Genomic DNA, 27557 nt, shown 5'->3' on the forward strand with positions numbered 1-27557 from the left:
ATGTAAATTTTAAGAACAATTCACAATGATAAACGTTGGATTCATTCCTATGCCTTCTTCATTTTGTCTTTTTAAATACTGAAGGAAGCTGTTTTAAGTCACTTAAATTTACTCCCTTGATCTCCCAAAATATGTCTGAGGCTCGAAGAATTTATAAGATTTGGCCAGGTGCAGTGGTTCACACCTGTAGTCCCAGCACTTTGGGAGGCCAAGGTGGGTATATCACTTGGCCCAGGAGTTCGAGACCAACCTGGGCGACATGGTAAAACCCTATCTCTACAAAAAATTAGCCAGGCATGGTGGCGCATGCCTGTAATCCCAGCTACTCATGAGGCTGAGGTAGTGAGAGGAGCACTTGAGCCTGAGGCGGAGGTTGTAGTGAGCAAAGATTGTGCCACTGCACTCCAGCCTGGGCAACTGACAGAGCAATACCCTGTCTCCAAAATAAACAAACAAACAAACAAAATACAAAGAATTTGTAATATTACAAGCCTTTGGAATGTTAGTATATATTCTTCCCTACCGACCTATAATCTACTGACCCACGAAAAAACTCCTTTCCTTCACAATGCAGGAGAAAAAGAGGAAAAAGGAAAACAAAAGTTGTGGGGAAAAAAATGTAAAATGGAAGTTGTAGGACTCAAAATATGATAGAATCTACGGTCTGGGAAAACTGAAATGTGACCTGAAAGAGAAAACTGTTAGCATTTCCTTTTATATATGCCTGGTTATTAAGATAAGAAAGTCATGTATAATAAAAACAAAACCACTCAGTCTTATTTTTAGTATCGCATTTTGGAGAAGGAACACTGGACTGCAATTCAGACTTCAGTTCTAGTTCCAGACAGTGACTGGTGTACATGAACTTGGTCAAGTTAGCTTAGCCTCTTTTTACTCAGGTTACTTGTATTTAATGAAGAAAAGTAATTTCTCTGATGCAGTGATTTTCTATAGACTTATTATTTTTTTAGAACCACTTTAAAAGATCTTAAAGTAACATACTGGTTGCTATGAGGGAAATCTAGAAGATGTTTCATATTAACAAAAGGATGGTTCAGGGTCTCAGCTGGAGTAATTCTTAAATCTGCATCAATCAGCAACATTTTCTTCAACAGACTAACAAATTCTCTTCTATCAGCTTTCTCAGCCAAAAGATCACTTCCTTCCAAATCCATCACTGTGTTCACCTAAGAAATCAAAATTTCAAGCCATCAAGTAAAAATAAGCCAGAGAGAGTAGTATAAATTCCACAGTCAAAAAAGAAAACAAAAATCACAACACAGGAGAGGAGAGGGAACTACAATTATCTTAAAACAAAGAAGAACAATTAATATTAAATCCTCAAAATGTGTTGAGGTACCAAATAGGATTCAAAGCATAAAAGAAGATTTTAAAAATTAAACAAATATCCATTTATAGCGAAATACAGGGAAAAGAAATCTGTTGGCTAGGATTTTTCCTTTCAAAGCAAACACTTTTTTACTAAAGAACGAATAGGTAAATTAAAAATTTTCATAATGACAAATGCAATTTAGCTCCTGAAAGGTTGAAAATAGAGTCAGTTTCATTTGAAAAACTTAAAAACAGCATGGACTCTGTAGCCATTTAAAAAACTGAGTAACATGTTTTGGGCCCCTTGGCATTCAAGTCTACCATCTAAGCATACCAGATTAACAAATGTGGCTATGGTACTCACATGCGCTATGTCATCCAGACTGTTGAAAATGTATTTTCTGGCTTCTTTAGACTTCATTCCTGTCTCTGCCTCATGCTCTTCCAATGTCTTATTGCATATATCAAAAGTAAAAAAGAATACATTACTATCCACAATATGCAAATTTCTTTAATCCTGGCACATTTAGTCTAATATATTAAATATTCTAAGACAAATAGTAATTTCAAAAGAGAAACTATCAAAATGTATTTTTTAAAGTATACACAAAAAAAATGAGAAGTGCTTGGTTCAGGCCAAGAAAAAAATTACAAATTTAACAAACCCCGTAAAGAAAATAACTAGGCCTGGCATGGTGGTTCACACTTGTAATCCCAGCACTTTGAGAGGCCGAGGTGGGTGGTTCACGAGGTCAAGAGATCGAGACCATCTGGTCAACATGGTGAAACCCCGTCTCTACTAAAAATACAAAAATTAGCTGGGTGCAGTGGCATATGCCTGTAGTCCCAGCTACTTGGGAGGCTGAGGCAGGAGAATCACTTGAACCCATGAGGCAGAGGTTGCAGTGATCTGAGATCACGCCACTGCACTCCAGCCTGGCGACAGAGGGAGACTCTGTCTCAAAAAAAAATAATAACTGTTTATGAAGTTAATTATTGAGGATTTACTGATTCCCCCAAAGAACCTAGCACACTTGGGATATGTAGTAAGAGGTCAGATTCAGTCCCTGTCCTATAAAGTGTAATAATGTAGAAATGAGAAGATAAACACACAACACAAATATAGTTATACACATAAAGGTTTTTTAAAATTTAAGATGAATTAATAATTATGTTGTGGAATTAGAGAGTAACTGAAGTTATTCTAAGAGGACTTTCTTCTTAAAGAAGAAAGAGGGCTGGGCACAGTGGCTCACACCTGTAATCTCAGCACTTTGGGAGGCCAACGCGGGCAGATCAAAAGGTCAGGAGTTCAAGACCAGCCTGGCCAACACGGTGAAACCCTGTCTCTACTAAAAATACAAAAATTAGCTGGGCATGGTGGCGGGCACCTGTCAACCCAGCTACTTGGGAGGCTGAGGCAAGAGAATCGCTTGAACCTGGGAGGCAGAGGTTGCAGTGAGCCAAGATCATGCCACTGCACTCCAGCCTGGGCAAGAGAGCAAGACTCCGTCTCAAAAAAAAAAAAAAGAGAGAGAGAGAGAGGACAGGGCCAGGCATGGTGGTTCACGCCTGTAATCCCAGCACTTTGGGAGGCACAGGCGGGCGGTTCTCTTGAGGTCAGGAGTTCAAGACCAGCCTGACCAACATAGCGAAACCCTGTCTCTACTAAAAATATAAAAATTAGCTGGGCGTGTGGTGCAAGCTTGTAGTCCCAGCTACTTGGGAGGCTGAGACAGGCGAATCGCTTGAACCCAGGAGGCAGAGGTTGCAGTGAGCCAAGTTGGCACCACTGCACTCCAGCCTGGGCGAGAGAGAGAAACTCTATCTCAAAAAATAAAAACGAAAAAAAATTGATAAAAATAAAATAAAGAAGGGCCAAAAATGAAAATTCAAAAGAAGGAAGTAATTTAGTAAAATGCAAATAGATATGGAAGGTATTATCCATGTATATGAGGCATCTTAGAAAACTAGTCTTCTAAATATTCTATTTTTTAATGAATTACCTTTAATCTCCAACCAGAATGAGACATATCTGTTTCTTTGCAAAAAAATCTTGTGGATTTAGTACCCACATTTAACAACTGTTCTCCTGGTAAACCTTGAGTCTGAGAAATGTATCGAATCTGAAAAATAATTTACAGAACAGAATAGTTTATTCTTTCATGTGACAGAACACTTAAGTCAGACACCAGGCTGCATGTTAGGTCAGGTATTAAAATACATAGTCTATGCCCTCAAGAAATGCATTGTCTAGTGGAGAACATATATGGAAAAAATTATAATACAGAATTATAAGTATCATAATAAAAGCATGCTTGATAGAAAAGGCATACCTAAAGTAATTGTGGTCAGGTAAAGTTCTAGAAGAGGTAGTCCTCAAGTTTGGTGTTAAAGGAAAAATAACAGGAGTTTGCACTGGGAGGGTGGGGGGAAAAACTATGCTAAGGTTATAGTATATGCAAATATGGAAAATCAAGAGAGAATACCCTCACACATCCAAACACTGAAAGTACAGGGCCAAAACAAAGATGACTACAAAAATCACTACAATTTATTTGCTTTGCATTCATACATTTTGTAAAATATTTTAGAACACTGAACTGTGGGTAGGGCACAGTGGCTCACGCCCATAATCCCAACACTTTGGGAGGCCGAGGCAGGCAAATCATGAGGTCAGGAGTTCAAGACCAGCCTGGCCAATGTGGTGAAACCCCATCTCTACTAAAAACACAAAAATTAGCTGGGCATGGTGGCGCGTGCCTGCAATCCCAGCTACTTGGGAGGTTGAGGCAGAATAATCTCTTGAACCTGGGAGGCGGAGGTTGCAGTGAGCTGAGATCACGCCACTACACTCCAGCCTGAGCGACAGAGTAAGACTTCGTCTCAAAAGAAAAACAAACAAACAAAACAAACAAACAAAAAAAACACTGAACTGTGAGACTATTGATGCTATATGCCAATGGCCAACAACTTTTTTTAATCCCTTTGGTAATATACATCCTGAAAACATTGTCAATCTGGATCAGATAATACCTGTTCCAAGTTTAGTTTAAAAAAATAAAACATTCATTATAAAATTTAGAAAAACTGAGTTTTGGACAAGGCTTTGTCTTTAAAATTACTATTGTGACTTTTGACAAGTTAATTCATTTTTCTGGGCCTCAGTTTTCTCCTTTATAAAATGAAAAGGGGGCAGTCACTGGGTAATCGCTGGGGTCCTTTTTAATACTAACATCAGTTGTCCAAGATGAACAGTGAAGTCCTTGAGTATAGTAACAAATCAACTTGAAATTGCCACTAGAGGGTGTCCTGCTCCAGTGTACTATGCAGGCCATAGACTCATCTACAAAGCCAAGGCTGTATTTCTACCATTTTACTGGTGCCTCAGTACTCCAACAGCTAAAGGATTACCGGACTCTGATTCAATTACTAACTTGTTCAGAACTGACAGTAGTCTTGCACCTGTATCAAAGCTAGTAATTGGATAGAAAGCTGAATGACAACAGAATGTATGGAAAATGTTACAGAAACTCAGTGGAATCCTGAACGTGGAGGAGGGAAGGTGGAGAATATAGAAAACCTAACCTAAAAGGGAAGATTCATGATGACAATAGATTAAAGTAAATGATAACATCTAATCTAATAATCAGTATTAAATGAGAGTCATCTCAGGAACATTTAAGTCACCTAAATTAATTACCTCTCTTATTCCTCTTGACAGAGAAAATAGTTCTAATCATGATTAGATTAATATAATCATGATTAGATTATAGGCTATAATCACGATTATGTAATAGGTGCTTTAAATTCTTCTATTTTCTATTTTTTCTTCCCCGAAAGTTAAATATCATCTAAATGAAACTACTACTCAGAATGACAAAATTAATGTAACTACTTTGTTTGACTAGCATTTTCTATTAGAATGATTTGAGTACATTATCTCAAAGATACTCAAAGAATAATGAATATGATGGCAGTTTCTCCAAATAATAATCCTGGTATTAATAATTAAGACTACTAGCAAACAACATTGCTTAATAGTATAGAAAGGCTAATGAATATACCTGAAAACTACCATGAAAAGTGTGCTTAATAAGGTAATTTGTTGAATTCTACTGAGAATCATTAAACAGTGCTAAAAGAGAATTTCAGCACCATTCAAAACAGCTAAAAAGACTGAGGAGGGTTCAAGTGACAGAGGTATTTAAAACACCAATAATGGCAGTTGGTTTAAGACCAAAAGTTTTAACGACTTTTAGGAGCTTTCATGCCTTGGGAGGGGCTGACGTTTCATACATCATCAAAGTTTGTCACCCAAGCAAAGCACAATTAATTAAAGGGACACAATCCAACCTTTTATATGTTTACAGTATAAAATTTTCCCAATAATTTTACAAAACTGGTTTTGAGACTCTGTAGGCTGTAACTTTATGAAAACTTACTTCAGCATCATAGAAGTTTTCAAAATCAATTCTACAAGATCCCAGGTTCTGCCACTTTATGTTAAAAAGACTTTCCAGTGTATTGTACACCTGCAGCGATGCATTCCTATAAGTCTGTTATTATTCTTTACTTTCTACCAATACTATTAGATTATCATTATTTGTTACCTGATCATACTCCAAGGCTCCTGGGTAGAGCGGCCATCCAAGGAATAATTCTGCAATCACACATCCCAATGACCACATGTCTATGGCTTCACAAAATGGCAACCCCAATATAATCTCTGGAGCTCTGAAATTTAAAATTAAAACAAAAATCAGGGCGGTTTTTCTCTAAAATTACCTAATTTCAACTGGCATTCTAGGAAGTTAGTAAAACGACAGAGGTATCACATTCTATGTATAGGAACTCTTCACTATTTCAAAACTCTTTGAAACCTAGACATAATCCTGAATTAATCTGAAAGGGGCACTATGAGTACAATATTTCTATAATAAAGTCTCTTCCACCATAATCCTGTTCCCTCACAGCTTTATTAACATAACATTTTTTGAAAAACATAGATCTTGTTTTTAAGACTATAGCAGATCAGAAATAACACAACAGGAAGAGAACTGGCAAACTATTAAATACATACTAGACATCAGCGGAACTGAAAACCAGACATTGAGAGATAAAACCAAAACGAAGCAAAACCCTCAAAGGCTAAAAGTGAATCTAGACCTAGATATTACTTCAGAATACAGTAATAAATATTTACCTAATTGGAGCTATTAGTCATCCAAGAGATTAAACTAAATTCAGTGTATTCTGTCTTAAAAGGCAGACAAGTACGTAGCATATAACAAAATAGTCAAAAAGCATTTTAGCACTTAAAAGGATTTGGCCATTTGGGAAATGTAATCCAAGAAACATATTATTCCTAGATAAATTATGTTATACCTTCATATGGATTTCCCTTGAGAAGATTCATGTTCTAAGACAGACCCCATGTACAGCTGTGTAATTCCAAAGAAGTCATACGTATCACAGTTATCCTAGATTTGTGTGTGCATGTGTGTTTAATTTTAAAACAATCTCAATCTTACAGAGAAGTTGCAAGCACAGTACATATTTTTTCCCTAAATCACTTGAGAATAACTTGCCAAATTTCTGTATACTTTACAGTTCCTACAAACAAAAATATTCTCCTACATAACCACAATACAATCATCAAAATCAGGAAATGAACACTGATATATCTCCACCATCTAAGCTTCAGACTCCAATTAAGTTTGGCCAATTATACTAATACCATCCTTCTTGGCAAAAGGATCCAACTCAGGATCATGCATTGCATTTAGTTGTCCTATCTCTTTCAGTCTTTTTCAATATGGAATAATTCCTAAGTTTTGTCTACATTTCCAAGACCTTTGCATAACATATTACAGGCGAGGTATTTGGAGAAACATCCCTCAGTGTGGGTTTGTCTGATGTTTCCTCATAATTAGATTCAGAGGAATATCACAGAAGTGATCATGTTTTCTCATTGTATCTTATTAGGCATGCAATTCTGATATGTTCCATTACTAATAATTTTTACTTTGATCACATGATGTCTGCTATATTTCTCCACCACTAAGTTCCTCCTTTTCTCTTTCTAATTAAGTATTTTGTGGGATCTCAATTTGAAACTATATAAATAATCCATTTCTTATCAAACTTTCATTTTTTTCATTTATTTACCCGTATGAGTACAGATTAAAGGACTCCTACTTTATTCAATGAGTTATAATCCATGACTATAAACTTATTTTGATTCTCAAATTTTCCCAGATTTGGCGTGGTGGCTTACAACTGTAATCCCAGCACTTTGGGAGGCCAACATGGTAGGATTGCTTGAGCTCAAGAGTTCTAGACCAGCCTGGGCAACATAGTGAGACCTCATCTCCACAAAAAAAAAAAAATTTTTTTTTTTTTTTAATTAGCCAGGGTGATGGTCCACACCTGTAGTCCCAGCTACTTGGGAGGCTGAGGTGGGAGGGTCGCTTGAGCCCAGGAGGTCCAAGCTGCAGTGAGCTGAGATCGTGCCACTGCACTCCAGCCTGAGGGACAGAACCAGGCTCTGTTTCAGAGGGGGAAAAAAAATCCCAGATTTGACCAGTCAGAACTCCCTCAGACTTTTATGTTCTTCTGACATGTCCTCATCATTCTCAGATTATTTCTTTGCTTTCTGACACGGCAAGATATTCCAGGCTCATCTTGTTCTTTCCCTGCTCCAGTCCTAGAAACAGCTATTTCTCTGAGGATCTCCGTTATCTTTTCGTGTAGAACAGACCTTTGAAACAAAGATCAGGGAGCTATGCAACCTCATTACTATTGGGATGGTTCCCAGACCTTCTCGGTACATATATTATCTAGAGTTAAGTAAAATAAATCTGCTAATTTCTTAACCGAGACTGGGGGTTGTCATCTCCTAAGGCAGTGGTTCTCAATCTTGGCTGTACATTACAATCATTTGGTCCTGGCCACACCCTACACCAATTCAGAAACCCTGGGGATTAGGCTTAGGAATCAAGAGTGGCTTCAACATACAGCCAAAGTTGAGAACCAAAGCCCTACACTCAAGAAGTTAGACCAATGGGAGGACCATCCCATTTCCTCCCTACAACTCTTCTCGCAAAGAAAATTCAGAGGATAATAAACAAGTTGTTTTCTACCACAGACTTGGGATCTGCCCAGTAAATATTCTAGTCTTGGCCCCATCTCTGCTGTAATTAACTTAAGATTCAGTAGAACCTTAACCATTCCACAGGCATTTGTTGAAAACAATTAAGAGCCATGGGGAGATTCTATGAGGTATAAAAGATCTTCAAAACATGGTTATAAGAGGTTTTCATTCTTTTGACAAAATATTCAAGTGTCTGTGTAGATGTATACACATGAATTATATTTAGGTATAATCAAATGCTAAAATGTGTTGTAGAAAGATGAAAAAAAGTAAGCTGTACTAAGTTATTAATCCTACATATTCACAATATTGTACCAAAAAAAGCTATCAAAGATGGAGACCTTATCCCTTTTTTGTTCATTATTTGTATATCCAGAACCTTGTAAAGAATAATGCATTCAGTAAACATTTCTCAAATAAATCATTTCAACATAGGTTGAATCACACAAAGAAAAGTATCAGAGTGCAGTCTGGGTTTCGACTAGGCCTTCAAATACAGAAGTCTAGGCAGAAAGAAAGAGAACAGGGCACAAAAGTTTATAAAGGGCATATATTAACCTATACTAAAAAAGATTGAAAGCAAAAATGCAGTTTTGAAAGTATGGCATGGAAATGAGATTCACTACCAATGTTAACCATATACTAATCTGAATGCGAAACAAAAATTAGTAAGACTAATGATATGCCTATTACTGTGGTATAAAAGCTTTATGATTATTTTGAAATATTTAATATGAAAAATTCTTCATAGGATTTGAAATTTTTTGGTGTAGAAATTTTCAGTATCGAATTTGGCAATGAAAGAAAAGTAACAGAATAACAGCACCTAAGATATACCATTTAAAGAGACTGAATTCATTTCAATTCTGTTAATGATAAGGAAAGAGTTTCTGTCAGACAAAGAGCAACAAATTCCTTCTGCCATGTGCTACCATTTAATGAATAAGTCAAGTTTCTAACTGATAGTGACAACAAGAATAGAGTCATCTTTACAAAATCTTGATCAGGAATTGCACATAGCCACTCAAACATAAAATCTAAGAAAAAAAAGTTACACTCACAGAAGCAAGCTCAAGTTTCCCATTTTAAAATACAAAAGAGTTTTAACTGGGAGTTTTATATAAGTTCACTATCTATTATTGCATTAGTTCAGATCCTCTGAGAAGCAAATTAGATATGCCAGAAATTTGTTGGGGAAGATGCCTGGGCAGCATACAGGCAGAGGAAGCAGAAGGAAGTGAGGAGAAACTTGAGCAGGGTCTGAGGGTGGAAGAAGAGAGGCAAAGGAGGAGTTGGGTATAAAGACCCTCTCACAGCAGTGCACTTACGAGAAAGTCTCGGTTGGGCCAATACCAAGTCCCTAAACAAACATTATCTGTATGAGGAACCTCCCATCAAGCAAGAATAGCCCAACTCTAGTGCCCCCCGCTGTGCCTGGTCATCGGTGGGAAGGGGCCCAAAGGAAGTATGGCCTCAGCCTGAGCAGTGCAGTACATCTGAAGGTGCAGCAGCTGGAGGCTCGCAGCCAGCTGCTCCACACAGGGGACTCTCTTGAAGGGGACTCCGAGTGGCACACTTTCACAGCTGCCACAACTAGCTTCCCAAAAGCTTCTGCATTTCATTTCACAATACATATCTATGATAGAGAAAATGCAGTAAATTTATTCACCAAGTCCCCTACAAACAAGACCAAATTCTCCCCAGTTAACCCTAGCATGCCATGCATTTTCTATGTATATCATACCATAGCATGAGAAAAGCTGGGAAGCCATGCCTGAAAACACTTACAATCTAGATGAAACTGCCAGAGACATGACAGTTCTACCAGCCAGTCTTACAACACAATACACTTTAAAAAATAAACCATGCATTGAAAGAATACAATCTGTCTGTCAGCAGTGAATAAAGCTTAGTTTACTGGTTTCATCTTAATTGGCTCTCAAATTCCTCCCATAGGCTAAATATACTTGTGTATGAAAAAGACCATAGCAGGAATTCTGACTTGTGGACCACTCACAGAATCTTCTGTCCTACTCCTACAAAAAGTTCTTCCGCTTTTTTCATCTACCTTAACTCTTATCCTCTGAGTGTGGCAGTGCTAAGGATATTGCAGAGAAGAGACATCATTTGTACTTTTGTAGAACAGTCAAGGCGCAAATTAAACATGCCAGTTAAATGGAGAATACAACTAAGCCTGTTTCTCCCACTCCATAAATAGTAACTCACAGTTAGAAGGTAAGTGTGAAAACCATAAACACAACAGTTTAGGGCATGTGATAAAGCCAATCTACATCTGAAATACCATTTCTTTTCCTTTTTTATTTTTTGCCATGTGCTTTTAATTGAATTTATCAATATTAAGCGCAAATCCTTTCACTCTAAAATCTTGAAGCACTGATATAAAACTTATGTTAAAGTGGTTAAGTTGAAAAACAATGTTCATTTTGTCCACTAGAAGTCAGTTCTCCAGTTCCCCAAACCTCTCCATCCCTAGGCCACCACAAATCCACTTTCTGTTTCTATAGATTTGCCTATTCCGGACATTTCATATAAATGGAATCTGGCCGGGCATGGTAGCTCACGCCTGTAATCCCAGCACTTTTGGAGGCCAAGCCGGGAGAATCACTTGAGGTCAGGAATTCAAGACCAGCCTGGCCAACATGGTGAAACTCCGTCTCTACTAAAATACAAAAATTAGCCAGGTGTGGTGGTGTGCACCTGTAATCCCAGCTACTCGGGAGGCTGAGGCACGAGAATTTGCTTCAGACTGGGAGGCAAAGGTTGCAGTGAGCCGAGATCGCGCCACTGCACTTCAGGCCTGGGCAACAGAGCTAGACTCTGTCTCAAAAAAATAATAATAAAAATAAAAGTAAAATAAAAAGTTGGGAATGTATGAAGAAAAACTCTGGGAAGACAAATACTGGAGCCTGGTAAGGAAGCATTGATTTCACATAATAAAAATCACCTAAATAGAGCTAGATTTCAAACACTCAGGAGTAGATACACAGCTCTCCCCTTAATAGCGAGTAATTTACCTAAGCCTTAGTATTTTCATATTTAAAACAGGGTTTTACTAACCTTACATACTCAGAAGATTATCTAAAGGACTAAGTAAAAGAATGTGTGTGAAATGTAAAGCAGTATATACATTCCTGTAAACTATTCATACTCACTGTCCTACTTCACATTTCCTCTTTTCAAACCTCCACTTCCTCCTCATCCTCACTGTTGTCCTTATATTCTACTTTACTAAAATAAATAGATGTAATCTGAAAGACAGCTTCCACATTCATACCACATCTACTAGACCACTTGCAGCTGTCAGTGTAATGCTTCTATCTAAGACATCCATGCTTACCTACTGAAGTACATCACTCCAATTTCTCACTCTCATTACCAATATCTCTTTCTCTATAGGACAATTCTAGATCTCCACCTTGGAAAAATAAAGGAAAAGAAAAAAACTCTTGATGATATATCCTCCTTCAGCCATCACCCCTTTTTCTGTTCCCATTTTACACCAATCCTTCTTGAAAGCACTGTTTATTATACAAGCTGCCTCCAACTGTACCGCCATCTTGAACTCATTTGAAAAGGCTTTCATTATCCTATCGTTCCACCCAGATAGCTCTTATCAAGGTCACTAAATCACTGCATTTGCCATGTCCTCAATCTACTTGACTTGCAGTATTCAACACAGCTGATTATTAATCTACCTGCACTTGAATTCCAGGACACCGGAACTCTTCGTTCTCCTCCTTATCTCACTAGCACACCCTTTTCAGATTGCTTCACTAGTTCATTTTCCCAACGTTTAAACTTTGGGGTACCTGAAGGCTCAGTTTTTTGGCATCTATCTTCCCTTTGGGCATTTACCTCCCTTACATGATCTCATCCTGTCACGTCTCTAAATAACCACCTCTATTCTTAAGACTCCCAAATGTACATCTCCAACTCAGGCCTTTCTCTTTAACTCCAGACTTGTCAGTCCAATTGTCGGCTCAGCACTTCTTGAATGTTTATTAGGCATCTCAAACTGAATGTGTTCAGAAAGAACTCCTGATTCCCCCAAACTCACTTTTGTCACAGTCTTAGCCAAGTCCGTAAACGACAATTCTATTCTTTCAGTTTCTCAGGCCTCCGTGAGAATCAGATTTAACTCTTCTCTTTTTCTCATTTCCCACATCAGCAAATTCCATTGACTCTATCTTCAAAATACAGTGTATCTATTAATAGAATGTAGCTACCTTTACTGCTACCACCCTGATCCAAACCACCATCACCTCTCATCTGGATTACTGCAAGAGCTTCCTAACTGTTCTTGCTTCTGTCCTTATCCTCTACCATCTCTTCTCATTCTAGCAGTCTGAGTGATCCATTTAGTACACAAATCAGACCATGTCATTCCTCTCCTCAAAATCCCAACTGGCTTCCTATCACAGAAAAAGTCAAATTCCTCACAATGTAACCACCTTCCCTGTTACCACTCTAATCCAACCCCCCATCACCTCCATCTGTTATTACAAGAGCTTCCTGTTCTTTGCTTCTGTCCTTACCTTCTGCCATCTATTCTCAATCTAGCAGCTTGAGTGACCCATTTAATACATAAATTAGACCATGTCACTCTTCTCCTCAAAACCCTGATAGCTTCCTATCTCAATTCCTCACAATGGCCTACAAGGTGCAGCCCTTAGGTACATCTGAAACTTCCTACCATTCTCCCACTTGCTTGCTCTGGTCCAGTCACATTAGCCTCCTTACTGTTTCAAACCATAGTTCCTGCCTCAAGACCTTTGCATTTAAAAATATCTGGGAGAAGAGAGTTCCAGACAGAGAGAATAGCAAGACTTGATCCCTTCCTCTTACTCTGTATTACTGCTTAACAGTCATGTTACTAGAAAGGCCTTCCCTGACCACCTTAAATAGAAGAGTAAGCCCTCACCAACACATGGCACTTGCCTTTCTTCCTTTATCCGCTTGACTGTTCTCTATAGCACTTGTCATTAACTGATAAATACAATGGCTTATTATCTATTTCCTCTCTGCCCCCACTAGAATATAAATTCCATGGGGGCAAGAACTTTAATTCTTTTAATGCTATATTCCCAACATATAAAACACTTCATTATTTGTTCAATGAAACGATCAACCAACAAAAGCTAAAAGCATACATCATTCATTCAGGAAAGCAAAGAAAATGTTGTTGAACATCACCGATATATGAGCTGAACAAGTATGAACCAATGGACTCTTACAAAGTCATTTTGCACTAGGGACAACTGTTTTACGACTACATAATTAAAAAAAAAAAAATACTATTTACTGAGCTTTAACAATGTGCCAGGTATCATGACTTTTTTTTTTTTTTGAGATGGAGTTTTGCTCGTTTTGCCCAGGCTAGAGTGCAAGAGCGTGATCTCGGCTCACTGCAACCTCCGCCTCCCGGGTTCAAGCAATTCTCCTGCCACAGCCTCCCAGGTAGCTGGGATTACAGGTGCCTGCCACCAACCCAGCTAATTTTTTGTATTTTTAGTAGAGCTGGGGCTTCACAATATTGGCCAGGATGGTCTCGATCTCTTGACCTCGTGATCCGCCCGCCTCGGCCTCCCAAAGTGCTGGGATTACAGGCATGAGCATTATTTCATTTAAAGAAAATGTTTTAAAAACAGATTACTGCATTTTTCTTCTACCCAAGACCAAAAATTTGGGTAAACAAAATGTTCTACATGAAACAGAAGAACCCCTGGGTTGAGTACAGCCAATCCACAGAATGAGAAATAATAAATCATTGTTTCTGAAGCAACTAAGTTTTGGAATTGTTTGTCATACAGCAACAGATAACAAATACACTGCCCAAAGTTACTCAGAAAGTGGTGGGACTGGGATTTAAATTTAAACCCCCTGATTCTAAAGCCTCTTTCTCTATTCCATTTCATCTTAAATCATAAAATCTTTTGATTCAAACTAACACAGGAAACCAAATGAACAGAAAACCCAGAAATTGGCCCAGAAGTTATTTTTGGCAATTCAATAAAGATATCCTCTGATTTTATTTTCTACAGAGCAGGCAAATACTGGCCTATATTTTCTAATAGTTCTATAGTATGAGAAAACATCTGTTATGTTCCTTTTATGATTAACTGGTCTTTAGATTTCTACGACAATCAAAAGAAAAAGGGAAGAGACAGAGAGATTTTGCTGGCATTTTTTAAACCAAACTTTTCATCCTATATAAATCCTTTTTAAAATACACAGTAACAGTAATAAAGTACCAACATAATACTATGAACCAAGCAATGTTGTAAGCATTTTTTAAGTATTAACCCATTTGATATTCATATAAACCCTTTTAATAGATGAAGAAACAGACAAAGGGTAAGTAACCTGCCTAAGGTCACACAGCTAATAAGAGGTGCAGCTGGAACTCAAATGCAGGTTTTATGGCTTCAAAATCCATGCTTTTAAGCACTACACCTTAATAATTCCTATGATCCCTAAAACTACTGGATTTTTGGGCCAGGCACTGTGGCTCACGCCTATAATCCCAGCATTTTGGGTGGCCAACATGGGAGGATTGCTTGAGGTCAGGAGTTCGAAACCAGCCTGGGCAACATAGTGAGACCCCCATCTCTGCAAAAAATTAAAAAAAAAAAAAATTAAAAATAAACTATTGGACTTTTATCTTAATGGAAGTGCTCACACTCAGATGCTGTATTTCTCAATAATCCACTCTTTCTCTTTAAACCTATCACCTTTGATTTTAAAACTAATCAGGAAATGTAAAATATAAACATACTTAAGAGAATTCTAGCAGACATTTTACTGAACTCTTCCTGTTATTTAAGCATTTACTCACCTTAACCATAAAATCTTTCACATTAAATACACAGACATCCTCTAAATACCTCTTAGTTAAAACAAAGTTCTTATTTTGGGAGATGCAGAGTTCCTAAAGATGACTGTAACATCTTTTTACAGAGGCAGTTAGGAAATGAGCTCAACAGTGGATGTGACCATCTACTAGTCAGTAGGTGTGATTAGTCACAGATACCAGTTCATCATGCACTCAACAAATTCTTACAAGTTAAAGCCCTATAATTGTAACAAAAGATAGCAAAGACCTAAAGTGGTTATAAAATGCAGGCACAGATAAACAAGTGTTTGTACAAGCACAGCAAATAGAAGGATACACACCTAAGTTGTATCAGCAATAATCAATGAGGAATCAACCTAGCAAGGAGTAGGAAATGCTATATATTTCCACAATATTTTATTGTTTCTAAAACAAGCATCTCATACTATAAAATAAGATTGGCCAGGTGCAGTAGCTCACGTCTGTAATCCCAACACTTTGGGAGGCCAAGCTGGGAGGGATCACTTGAACCAGGAGGTCAAGACCACCCCAGGTAACATATGGAGACTCTGTCTCTACAAAACAATTTTGTAAAAAAATATTAGCTGAGCGTGGTGGTATGTGCCTGTGGTCCCAGCTACTTGGGGAGCTGAGGTGGGAGGACAGCCTGAGCGAGACTGCAGGGAGCTTAGATTGTGCCACTGAACTGCAGCCTGGGCAACAGAGCGAGATTCAAAAAAAAAAAAAAAATTAGGGCCAGGCACACTGGCTCACACCTGTAATCCCAGTACTTTGGGAGGCTGAGGCAGGAGGATCACTTGAGGTCAGGAGTTCAAGACCAGCCTTGGCCAATACGGCAAAACCCCATCTCTACTAAAAATACAAAAATTAGCCAGGCATGGTGGTATACACCTATAATCCCAGCTATTAGGGAGTCTGAGGCACGAGAATTCCTTGAACCTAGGAGGCAACAGATGAAGCAAGCAAGATGCAGCAAGCAAGATGACACCACTGCACTCCAGCCTGGGCAACAGAGTAAGGCTCTGTCTCAAAAAAATTTAATTAATTAAACATATAATAAAAAAGATTAATGTTTAAAAATGTCAGTCATTGAGACTTTATAGGAATTTACTATTTTTCTTATTATAAGTATCAAATTAGATCTTAAGTGAATCATTTATTTTTATTTATTATAAGGAACAATTTTCTGGGGTTTTTGTTGTTGTTGTTGTTTTGTGATGGGGTCTTGCTCTACAGTCCAGGCTGGAGTGCAGTGATACAATCATAACTTACTGCAGTCTCAACCTCCAGGGTCTGGCAATCCTTCTCCCTCCAGCATCCCAAGTAGCTGGGACTACAGGCGTGCACCACCATGCCCAGCAAATGTTTTTATTTTTTGTAGAGACAAGGTCTTGCTACATTGCCCAGGCTGGTCTCAAACTCCTGGCCTCAAGTGATCCCCTTACCTCAGCCTCCCAAAGTTCTGGGAATACAGGTGTGAGCCACCATGCCCAGCCAGGAACAATTTTCTAATACATGTATTTGAAGTGGGAATGTGTTGCCTCAGGAGGAAAGGAATATTGGAGATGTCCCTTCCAGGTTCTGTTGCTGTGTAGAGGACACCATAAAGGAGATTCTTTTAGCATAACAGGGGAATTTACATTACAGTACCTGCAAGACTCCTTCCAAATCATAATGCAACTAAAATTTATGAAAATATAGAACAACATTTCCACAAGTGGACCTTTAACAGAAGGATGACTATCAAAATACTACTAGTGAGTTTATTTCAGGTTAAAGCAGCTTTTTCAATATCCCATAGAATGGTGCTTTTTTAAAACAAGCAACAAACCCTCAACATTCTTAGAAAGGTAGACAGATTTCAAAACAGATGATCAACTGCTTCTACAAGTATTTTTTGTTATGAATGTTTTTGATATAAGAAAAAATAACATCACTACAGAATATTGGACGTTTATGCAGATTGTTTTTATGACTCTATAACCACAACTATCCGTGTTACAATTACATGTTGAAATGTAATCAAAGTACAGGCTCTTAAAATAGATACTCATTCAAATGTAGTTTGTGTCTTAGACTAAAAATATCACAATTCAAAATATCCTTATTGAAAGGCCACTTAATCTTTTAAGTATGCAGGACAATGATCCAGATCAAAGCACCAAGTACAAATAACAACAGCAATAACAAATATTTTCAAAGCCTATTAAATTTTATACTCAAGAGATGGAGGATAGAAGACAGCAAAGATTTAATATTGTTACCAATATGCCACAAATATAGTTTACAGCCCACTACCAAAAAAGATGAACACAGCAATAATTTGCATTTCTATGACTGATCAATATCTAATATTTTATAAAAGTAGGAGTCAGGGCCAGGCACAGTGGCTCACATCGGTAATCCCATCACTTTGGGAGGCCAAGGCAAGCAGACAGCTTGAGTCCAGAAGTTCGAGACAAGGCTGGGCAACACAGCGAGACCTTGTCTCTACAAATAAACAACTTAGCTAGGGCCAGGGGCAGTGGCTCACGCCTATAATACTAGCACTCTGGGAGGCCCAGGCAGGTGGATCACGAGGTCAGGAGATCAAGTGATCCCCTTACCTCAGCCTCCCAAAGTTCACATGGTGAAGCCCTGTCTCTACTAAAAATACAAAAATTAGCCAGGTGTGGTGGCGCGTGCCTGTAATCCCCACTACTCGGGAGGCTGAGGCATAAGAATTGCTTGAGCCCGGGAGGCGAAGGTTGCAGTGAGTCGAGATCATGCCACTGCACTCCAGTCTGGGCAACAGAGCAAGATGCTATCAAAAATCTCATGATATGTAAGAGAAAACTGTGAGAACATTACTAACATACATCAAGAGAGAGAAGCTAAGGGACCAGATTGGTAGGGTAACACAAAAAGTATCTGTGGAAAATAAAGACAAAACATGTCAGTAACTGAGGTAGCATGTATCTGTTCTTTACATGTTAATGTCGAAAAATTAATGTATGATTATCACAGCTCATATATATGCACTATATTATTAGTACTACGTATTTGTATTGCATTTGGATTTTACAATCTTTTTGAATATCTTATTGTATAACATAAAATAAATGTAAGTATCCTTATTTTACAGGTGATTAGGAGGTAAGTATGGAACAATCCAATTATGTCTTAAATTTATCTGACTATGAAGTATATTTAAAATTATAATGTATCGTCAGTAAAACACCAACAGAGGCTCATTCATAATCTATTAGGTAAGTTTAGGCTAAATCAGACAACAAAAATTATTTAACTGCAATAAATGATTTAACTTTCTAACTTTGTAATAATCATTAACAATAATTTAAAATGTTGATTGAATACTTATTAGAGTCAGACTCTTTCTTCATTTTGGTTTTTTTTTTTTTTTTTTTTTTTTGAGACGGAGTCTCTCTCTGTCACCCAGGCTGGAGTGCAGTGGCACCACCTTGGCTCACTGCACCTCTGCCTCCCGGGTTCAAGTGATTCTCCTGCCTCAACCTCCCAAGTAGCTGGGATTATAGGCACCTGCCACCATGCCTGGGTAAATTTTTTTGTATTTTTAGTAGAGACGAGTTTTCACCACATTGGCCAGGCTGGTCTTGAACTCCTGACCTCAAGTGATCCACCCACCTCAGCCTCCCAAAGTACTGGAATTACAGGTATGAGCCACCCCGCCCAGCCTAGAGTCAGATTCTGTGCTAAATGTTTTACATTCACCATCTCACTTAATCCTAACAAAACCCTTTGAGGTAGATACATTATCCCATTTGAGACATGAGAAAACTAAGTGCAAAAGTAACTTTTCATGATCTCTCAGTTAGTGAATGGTGGGGCTTATACAAACCTATGTAGTCTGAGTGACAGTTCAAGCTCCTCACCACCATGTAGATAAATCATTTTTTATTTTATGAACTATTAAATGCATTATTCAGCCAGGTGCAGTGGCTCATGCCTGTAATCCCAGCATCTTGGGAGTCCATGGAAGGAGGATTGCTTGGGCCCAGGAGTACGAGACCAGCCCGGGCACAGAGCAAGGCCCCATCTATACAAGCATCATCATGCACACCTGCAGTCCCAGCTACTTGCTACTTGGGAAGCCAAGGCAGGAGGATCGCATGAGCCCAGGAAGTCAAAGTTGCAGTGAGCTGTCTTTATACCACTGCACTCCAGTCCGGACCCTCTCAAAAAATTTTTTAAAAATAAATAAATAAATAATAAAATAAATGCATTATTTAACCATAAGACCAGGCACTTGTGCATAAATGAGCACACAGAAAATGACACACTGGTTCATCAGGTGATCTCACATAATCTCATGGTGCTCTGGAGCACACCATTTCTTAAAGTATCACTTAATGGCTAGAAAAATCATTAGTATTTTTCCTATCCTTTTTTTTCCTTTTAACTGATCATGTTGACATAATTTTAGACTTACAGAAAAGTTGCAAAAAATAGCACAATTCTGATAATACCCCTCAACTAGATTCCCCAAATGTTAACACTTTACTCCATTTGCCTTAACTCTTTCTCTCTTTTATATATACACACAAATATAATTTTTCTGAACTGTTTGAGAGTTAAGTGGCAGACACTGTACCCCTTTACTTTTTTTTTTTTTTTTTTTTTTTTTGAGACGGAGTCTCGCTCTGTCGCCCCAGGCTGGAGTGCAGTGGCTGGATCTCAGCTCACTGCAAGCTCCGCCTCCTGGGTTCACGCCATTCTCCTGCCTCAGCCTCCCGAGTAGCTGGGACTACAGGCGCCCGCCACCTCACCCGGCTAGTTTTTTGTATTTTTTAGTAGAGACGGGGTTTCACCATGTTAGCCAGGATGGTCTCGATCTCCTGACCTCGTGATCCACCCATCTCGGCCTCCCAAAGTGCTGGGACTACAGGCTTGAGCCACCGCGCCCGGCCCCCCCTTTAGTTCTAAATGCTTCATTCAGTGTGTACTTCCCCAAAACAAGCTCTTGCATAGATACAGTATATTTGTCAAAATCAGGAAATTAATACAATATTACAATTCAATGTTGCCAACTGTCCCAATAATGTCTTCCTTTATAGCAAACAATACTTTAAAAAAAAATAAATCCCAGATTCATGTTTCTTTAGTTTTGCTTATCTGGAATAGCTCCCTGGTATTTCTGTGGTTTTCATGACACTACCATTTTCTAAGAATACATACCAGTTATTTTGTATAATATCCCTCAATTGGTGTTTATTTAATATTTTCTCGTAAGAAAATTCAGTTAATTTTTAGCAGGATTACTACAGGAGTGATGCTATCTTACACTTGATTTTTTCAAGGCGCTTATTAGAAAACATATTATTACCATCAATTTTTCAAGTAACACCTATTAATGATTCTTAGAACAATTGTTATGTGCTGGCATAATCAAGTAAATACAGACTTTGGAGTTACAGAGAACTAAATTCAAATCCCAACTCTGGCAATTACTCACAAACTCAATGCCTTATGCGAATGGTAAACGTCACTGCAGCCTCAATTCATTCATTTGTAAATGAGAAATATACTTGCCTTTCTGGATTATTGTGACAATAAAACCAAGTAAAACACTTGGCAAATAACTAATCTCCCTTAAACCCAAAAGCATCACAAGTTAAGAGTGCTTGAGTGATTTCCCCAGGGACAATAAATCATAGTGGCAAGACAAAAACTTAAATTGTAAACCATATTAGAAATAAAATGTGCCCTCTACACATTATGAGAGTCCTCATAATATTTATATATGTATCTTATCAACTCTGTTAAGAAGACTGGAAAGATCAGAAACTGTCTCTCATTTGTATATTTCATACAATCCCTGGCAGATTCTTTTACAAACTTAAATCACTCCTTAAAGATGTATTCAATGAATGCAAAATACACAGACACAATGCTCCCCAAATACATTCCATTTTAATCTGTATTTTAAATGAAATTCTCAGGTTTTTGATATCATATGGAATAGCCAACAACATTAGCCAACTCTATAGAAGAGTGGGATTAAAGTGAACATGAAAATATAACACTCCTCCATATAACACACCCTGCATAATTTCCTATCAAAACCAGTAATCCCAACAAATAACAGTCTAGAGAACTGCCAGGAGCCATCAAGGCACCTTCAAATATACTGAATTGTATTCTGTCTAATTTAAAAGAAAATGGAAGGATACTGAACAACTATAAAAGCTAGAAAAAATATACACATAAAAATAGCTATGTGTAGCCAGACAGTGGTGCACGTCTGTAGTTGAAGCTTCTCCAGATGCTGAGGCAAAAGGATAGCTTGAGGCCAGGAGTTCAAGACCATCCTGGGCAACATAGCAAGACCCTGTCTCTACAAAACACACACATACAAAAAAATTAAAAGGTGTATTTTTTCATGGTGTGTGTGTGTGTGTGTGTAGAGACAGGGTCTTGCTATGTTGCCCAAGCTGGTCATGAACTCCTGGCCTCAAGTGATCCTCCTGCCTCAACCTCCCAAAGTGCTGGGATTACAGGTATATGCCACTGCACATGGCCAAGACTTCATCTCTTTAAAAACAAAAACAAAAAAGGGTGTGTTTTCTGACTTTGAGTGATAGCAATGCATCAATGGAGGTTTATCAATTCTAACAAATGTACACTGTGGTACAGGATGTCAATAGTGGCAGGCTGTATGTGTACAGAGGCAGGGGGTATACAGGAACTCAGTACTTTCTGCTCAATTTTTCTGAGAACCTAAAAGTACTCGACAAAATAGTCTATTAAAAAACAAACAAACAAAAAAGGCCAGGCGTGGTGGACTGACACCTGTAATCCTGGCACTTTGGGGGGTCAAGGTTAGAGGATCACTTGAGCCCAGCAGTTGAGACCAGTCTGGGCTGCAAGACTTCGTCTCTACACAAAATGAAAAAAAATGAGTCAGGTATTGTGGCACATGCCTGTGGTCCTAGCCACTCAGGAGGCTGAGGTGGGAGGATCACTGGAGCCCAGGGGGTCACCAGCTATGGTGAGCTGTGATCTCACCACCGTACTCTAGCCTGGGCCAGAGAGCAAGACTTCATCTCAGAAAAACAAAAAACAATTTTAAAAAGAATGTGCAAAGTCATCAGAGAACAGACAAGACAGCCAGGACCTGAGAGAATAAAATCCCAGAGTAAAGAGAAACCTTAACTAAAGTGAGCCTTACATATCCTTAAGGTGGTCACCAATTCAAAGTAAGGCATAGAGGCTGAACAGTAAGTAGCAGTCAAGAGCCTGCAGCCATCCCACTGGGCTGGCAAAACAAAACCTGGAATTCAGAACTTACCAAGGAAGAGCGGCCTTGGCAGATGCCTCAGGCTTTTCAAGCGAAACCACAAAAGGCTGAACTACTAGAACAAAGACAAACTGAAATAGACCGGTCTCCCTTAGAATAACATGATCTACCTACTTGATCTGCCTTCCAGCATAAAACTGCATTTTCTCTGGAGGAAGATTTCATGTAGACTCATTAGCATACCGCTGTCCTACAGAACTTTCTGCAAGAATGGAAATGTTCCTTATCTGTACTATTTGTACTAGCTCTATCTGCACATGTAGCTATTGAGCACCTGAAATGTGCTCAATATTTCAATGTGCTAATGTAACTGAGGAACTGAATTGTAAAATTTATTTAATTTTAATTAATTTAAACTTAAAATAGGCTGGGCATGGTGGCTCACACCTGTAATCCAAGCACTCTGGGAGGCCAAGTTGGGCGAATCACTTGAGGCCAGGAGTTTGAGACCAGCCTGGCCAACATAGCAAAACCCCATCTCTACTAAAAATACAATAATTAGCTGGGTCGTGGTGGTGCACACCTGTAATCCCAGCTACTCAGGAGGCTGAGAGGCAGGATAATCACTTGAACCTGGGACACGGAAGTTACAGTGAGCCAAGATGATGCCACTGTACTCCGTGACACAGCAAGACCCTCTTTCTCAATAGACAGACATACAGACAGATAGACAGATAGATAGATAGATAGCCAGTCAGCCACAGTGATTAGTGGCTACCATATTGAACAGCATATGTCAATAATTTTTCATACCCAAGGACCAATGCTAAAAAACAAAGTTGTCAGTCTTAACAAGAAATATAATCAAATGCCAAAAACCAACGGGGGAAAAGATATTGGTAGAAGCATCCCCACAGTTATCCAGCTACTGAAATTTTAAAACAGGAACTTTAAAATAACAATAGAAATCTTCAAGAAAATGGATGGAATGGCAGAGAACTTCAGCAGGAAGTTGGAATCTACTTTTTAAAAAACAAATTCAACAAATGGCTACCCATAACTTGACTTATAAATACCACCTGTACATCTCACCATATATAAAATTTACCTCCAAAAAAAGAACCATAAACAAAAATTAAGCTTTACTTTATGATATACATGCTGAAGTGTTTAGCAGTACAGTGTACTAGTATCTATAACTTACTTTGAATTGCCTCATAAAGATGGATTGATAAATGGATAGAGGGAAAGATGGGATAAATGTTGCAAAATGTTAACTGTAGAATCCAAGTGATGGGTGTATGTGTGTTTGATGTATAATCTGTGAACCCTGAAAGAGCCAATCCTTCAAGATGGATCCTGAGTGGCTAACTGGGTCGAAATTAAAAATAGAGTCAAGTAGCCATTTTTGCTGACTAGAGGTCACACACTTACTATGAGTTCCAGGAAAACTTACATGTCTGTTTAACTTTGGGACTTTCATAGCTTCCTGTTCCTATATATTCTGCCTGAACCAATCAGTCAACCAATCAGAACTAAGCAAGTTTGGGCTGGGTGTGGTGACACTCCCGTAATCCCAACACTTTAGGAGACCAACGTGGGAGGATCACTTGAGACCACAAGTTGGAGGCCAGGCTGGGCAACATGGCAAGACCCCGTCTCTAATGAAGGGGAGGGAAGGAAGGAAAAAGGGAGCAAGTTCTTATCCTCCATTTGCATAAATGGACCTGAGTGGGAACCTGGGTGGGACCTCTATAAAAGAGCATCCCTCCCTCAGGTTGAGGGTGATCTCTGGGCAAATAAATAAAAAATAAATAAAGATAATCCCTCTCTTTGATCTCTGGAAAGCATCTTCATTTTACACAGAAGGCTAGGTCTTCCCTAGTTTGCAAACTGCTCACTTTAATAAACCCTCTTTCCTCTAAATTCCTTTTCAGAGAACTTTTGTTCACAAACCCATCTTTTTTATTTTATTATTACTATTATTTTTTAAAAGTTTCACAGTAAAATATTGGTGAGAAGAGGAATTTTTAAACGATAGGCCAGACTGAAAATACACAGATTGAAACAGAAAAACAGTAAAAGGAAATATAAAAAAAGTATTGAGGGAAGGGAAAGCATTAGAAATACACAGATCATTTTTAAAGTCTTATATATATAGAACTAAAATGCCAGAAGCAAAGGAGAAAGAGAAAATGAATGTTAACAACAAGAAAAAAAAGTTAAAAGAAATACTTGCAGAGATACTGACTGAGAATTTTCCAAAACTGGGGAAAGCTATTAAGAGATTCAAGAAGCTCTATAAACCCCAAGTAGAATCTCTCTCTCACTCACACACATACACACACACACACACACACACACACACACACACACACCCCTAGGCACACACCTGTAGATCAAGTGCTTAAACAAAAGACAAAGAAAAACCCTAAATGAAGCCAGAGGGGGAAAGACGACATATTGCCATCAAAGTAGCCAATTTTCTATAGAAATAATAGAAGGCAGAATTAAATGGAATGATATAATTAAAGTGCTGACAGAAAGTAACTCTCAAAACATACTTAGGAGAAAATATACGTTGAAAATAAAATAGTTTTGCGGAAATTTACAGTTTATAAAATTCATCTAGAAATGCAAAGGACAAAAAAATAGGCCCTTGAAGAACAATCAAGAGGATTTACACTATCAGTTATGGTAATGACACTGACACAGGCAGAAGAACAGTCAAAATGATGAATAAAGAGTCCAAAAACAGACCCACACATATAAGGTCACCTGATTCATGAATATGGCAGCTGTCACTGCTATGCAGTAAAATAATAAATAATGCTCAGTTTAGGGATAGCCATATGGGAAAAACAATGCATCTTAATCTCTACCTCATATCATACACAAAAATCAATTCCAGATGGGTGGCAAATATAAATGTAAAAGGTGAAAGAATAAAGCTTTAAAAAGGAAACAGGAAAATATCAGAGAAGGTAAATACTTCTTAAATAGGACACAAATGGCAATCAAAAGCAAGCCATAAAATTGAAGACATTTTCCCAAAGGTTTCATAAGGAGAATATCTTTTAAAATCACTCACTGTCTCACTCACACACACATACACACACACCCCAACAAGAATAAACCAACCAAGTATGTATATAAAGTCAAAACACTGCAGGCTGGGCACGGTGGCTCACGCCTGTAATCCCAGCACTTTGGGAGGCCAAGGTGGGCAGATCATGAGGTCAGGAGATCGAGACCATTCTGGCTAACACGGTGAAACCCCATCTCTACTAAAAATACAAAAAAAAAAAAAAAATTAGCCGGGCGTGGTGGCAGGTGCCTGTAGTCCCAGCTACTCAGGAGGCTGAGGCTGGAGAATGGCGTGAACCTGGGAGGCAGAGCTTGCAGTGAGCAGAGATCGCGCCACTGCACTCCAGCCTGGGCTAGTGGTTATATAAGTGTGTTCATTATTATAAATGTTTACCATGCTGTTTTCATACTACTTGTACACATTAAACTATCTTACAATTCAATAAGATAGTTTATTTTAAAATGGATGCATCTGGCCAAGCGTGATGGCTCACACCCATAATCCCAGGACTCTGGGAGGCCGAGGCGGGCAGATCACGAGGTCAGGAGATCAAGACCATCCTGGCTAACACGGTGAAACCCCGTCTCCACTAAAAATACAAAAAATTAGCCAAGCACAGTGGCAGGCGCCTGTAGTCTCAGCTACTGGGGAGGCTGCGGCAGGAGAATGGCGTGAACCCGGGAGGCGGAGGTTGCAGTGAGCCGAGATCACACCACTGGACTCCAGCCTGGGCGACTGATTCCATCGCAAAAAAAAAAAAAAAAAAAAAAAAAAAAAAGTGGATGCATCTATCATTATTCATACAAAGCCACTTCTTGTAAGCTTTCAAAGATTCTTCTCTGAAAAGCAACAGCAGCACATAATACCAAAAGCAGGCTACCAGGAAACAACTATGGGAGACTCCCTATCATCATATCATTACTACTGTATAATTTTCTTTTAAACCATGCCACTTTAATAGCTTCTACCTATAAAATGTACACAATGCCCTAAGACTGTATTAAATACTTTATATACATTATGGAGTTTAACCTTCACAACAACCTGTGAGGTAGTTACTATCATCATTACATTACAGATGACTAAATTGAGGTCAAGAAAGTTCAAACAACTTGCTCAGGGTGACACAATAAGTGGCAGAACTAAAATTATAAGCCTGTGAATAAATACGGACATATAATTACTTATTATTTAGCACTATCAGACATAAGTATATTGTTTCATAGTTTTATGACTTAAATTTTTTTTAAAAAAAGCAATTCAGAGCAAGTAAAATCTTTAATAAATTTAAACACATTTCTGTCATGTTAGACAGCTTCAAAAGCATATTACAAGCAAAAATTCCCTCAATGAATTTATTTTCTAAGTATTCTGTTTGAAAATGGTATCCTGTTTTTACAATCACAAATTGACAATTTCTCCAATTATATTTAATCATTACAATGAATGCTTTCCTTAGAAGTATAATTGTATTTTCACTTTACTATTACTCAAAATCAAATACATTCCTATAACATACACATAAAAATTAAGTAAAAGAGTTATCTATAAATGTTGATACACCAATTCTCATTTAAGTATATTGGATTTCAGTTGCCTCTTCTATAAATTAAGTTAGACAAATGCCTGTGTAAACATTTTCTAAAATATCTTCAGCTTTAAAGTTACATGCTTCCAGCCGGGTAGTCCCAACTACTCAGGAGGCTGAGGCAAGAGGAACGCTTGAGCCCAGGAGTCCAAGACCAGCCTGGGTGACATATAGCTGCAGTGAGCCACGATCACACCACTACACTCCAGCCTGGATGACAGAGTGAGACTCTGTCTCAAAAAAAAAAAAAAAAAAAAAAAA

General features: G+C 38.3%; 1 protein-coding gene across 5 annotated transcripts in view; it reads right to left on the reverse strand.

Annotated features, from left to right (window-relative positions):
* Positions 1 to 27557, reverse strand: part of HIPK3 (homeodomain interacting protein kinase 3) — a 95037-nt gene that overhangs the window by 16983 nt on the left and 50497 nt on the right. For all 5 annotated transcript variants that reach the window (XM_010358349.2, XM_010358353.2, XM_010358354.2 and 2 more), the window contains 4 exons: positions 5946 to 6069; positions 3339 to 3458; positions 1697 to 1783; positions 1003 to 1187 (listed from right to left, as the gene is read on the reverse strand). In XM_010358349.2, the coding sequence (XP_010356651.1) occupies positions 1003 to 1187; positions 1697 to 1783; positions 3339 to 3458; positions 5946 to 6069 (516 nt within the window). The remainder of the gene's footprint in view (positions 1 to 1002; positions 1188 to 1696; positions 1784 to 3338; positions 3459 to 5945; positions 6070 to 27557) is intronic.

Source organism: Rhinopithecus roxellana, chromosome 15 (assembly GCF_007565055.1).
Source record: "Rhinopithecus roxellana isolate Shanxi Qingling chromosome 15, ASM756505v1, whole genome shotgun sequence".
Lineage (NCBI taxonomy): Eukaryota > Metazoa > Chordata > Mammalia > Primates > Cercopithecidae > Rhinopithecus > Rhinopithecus roxellana.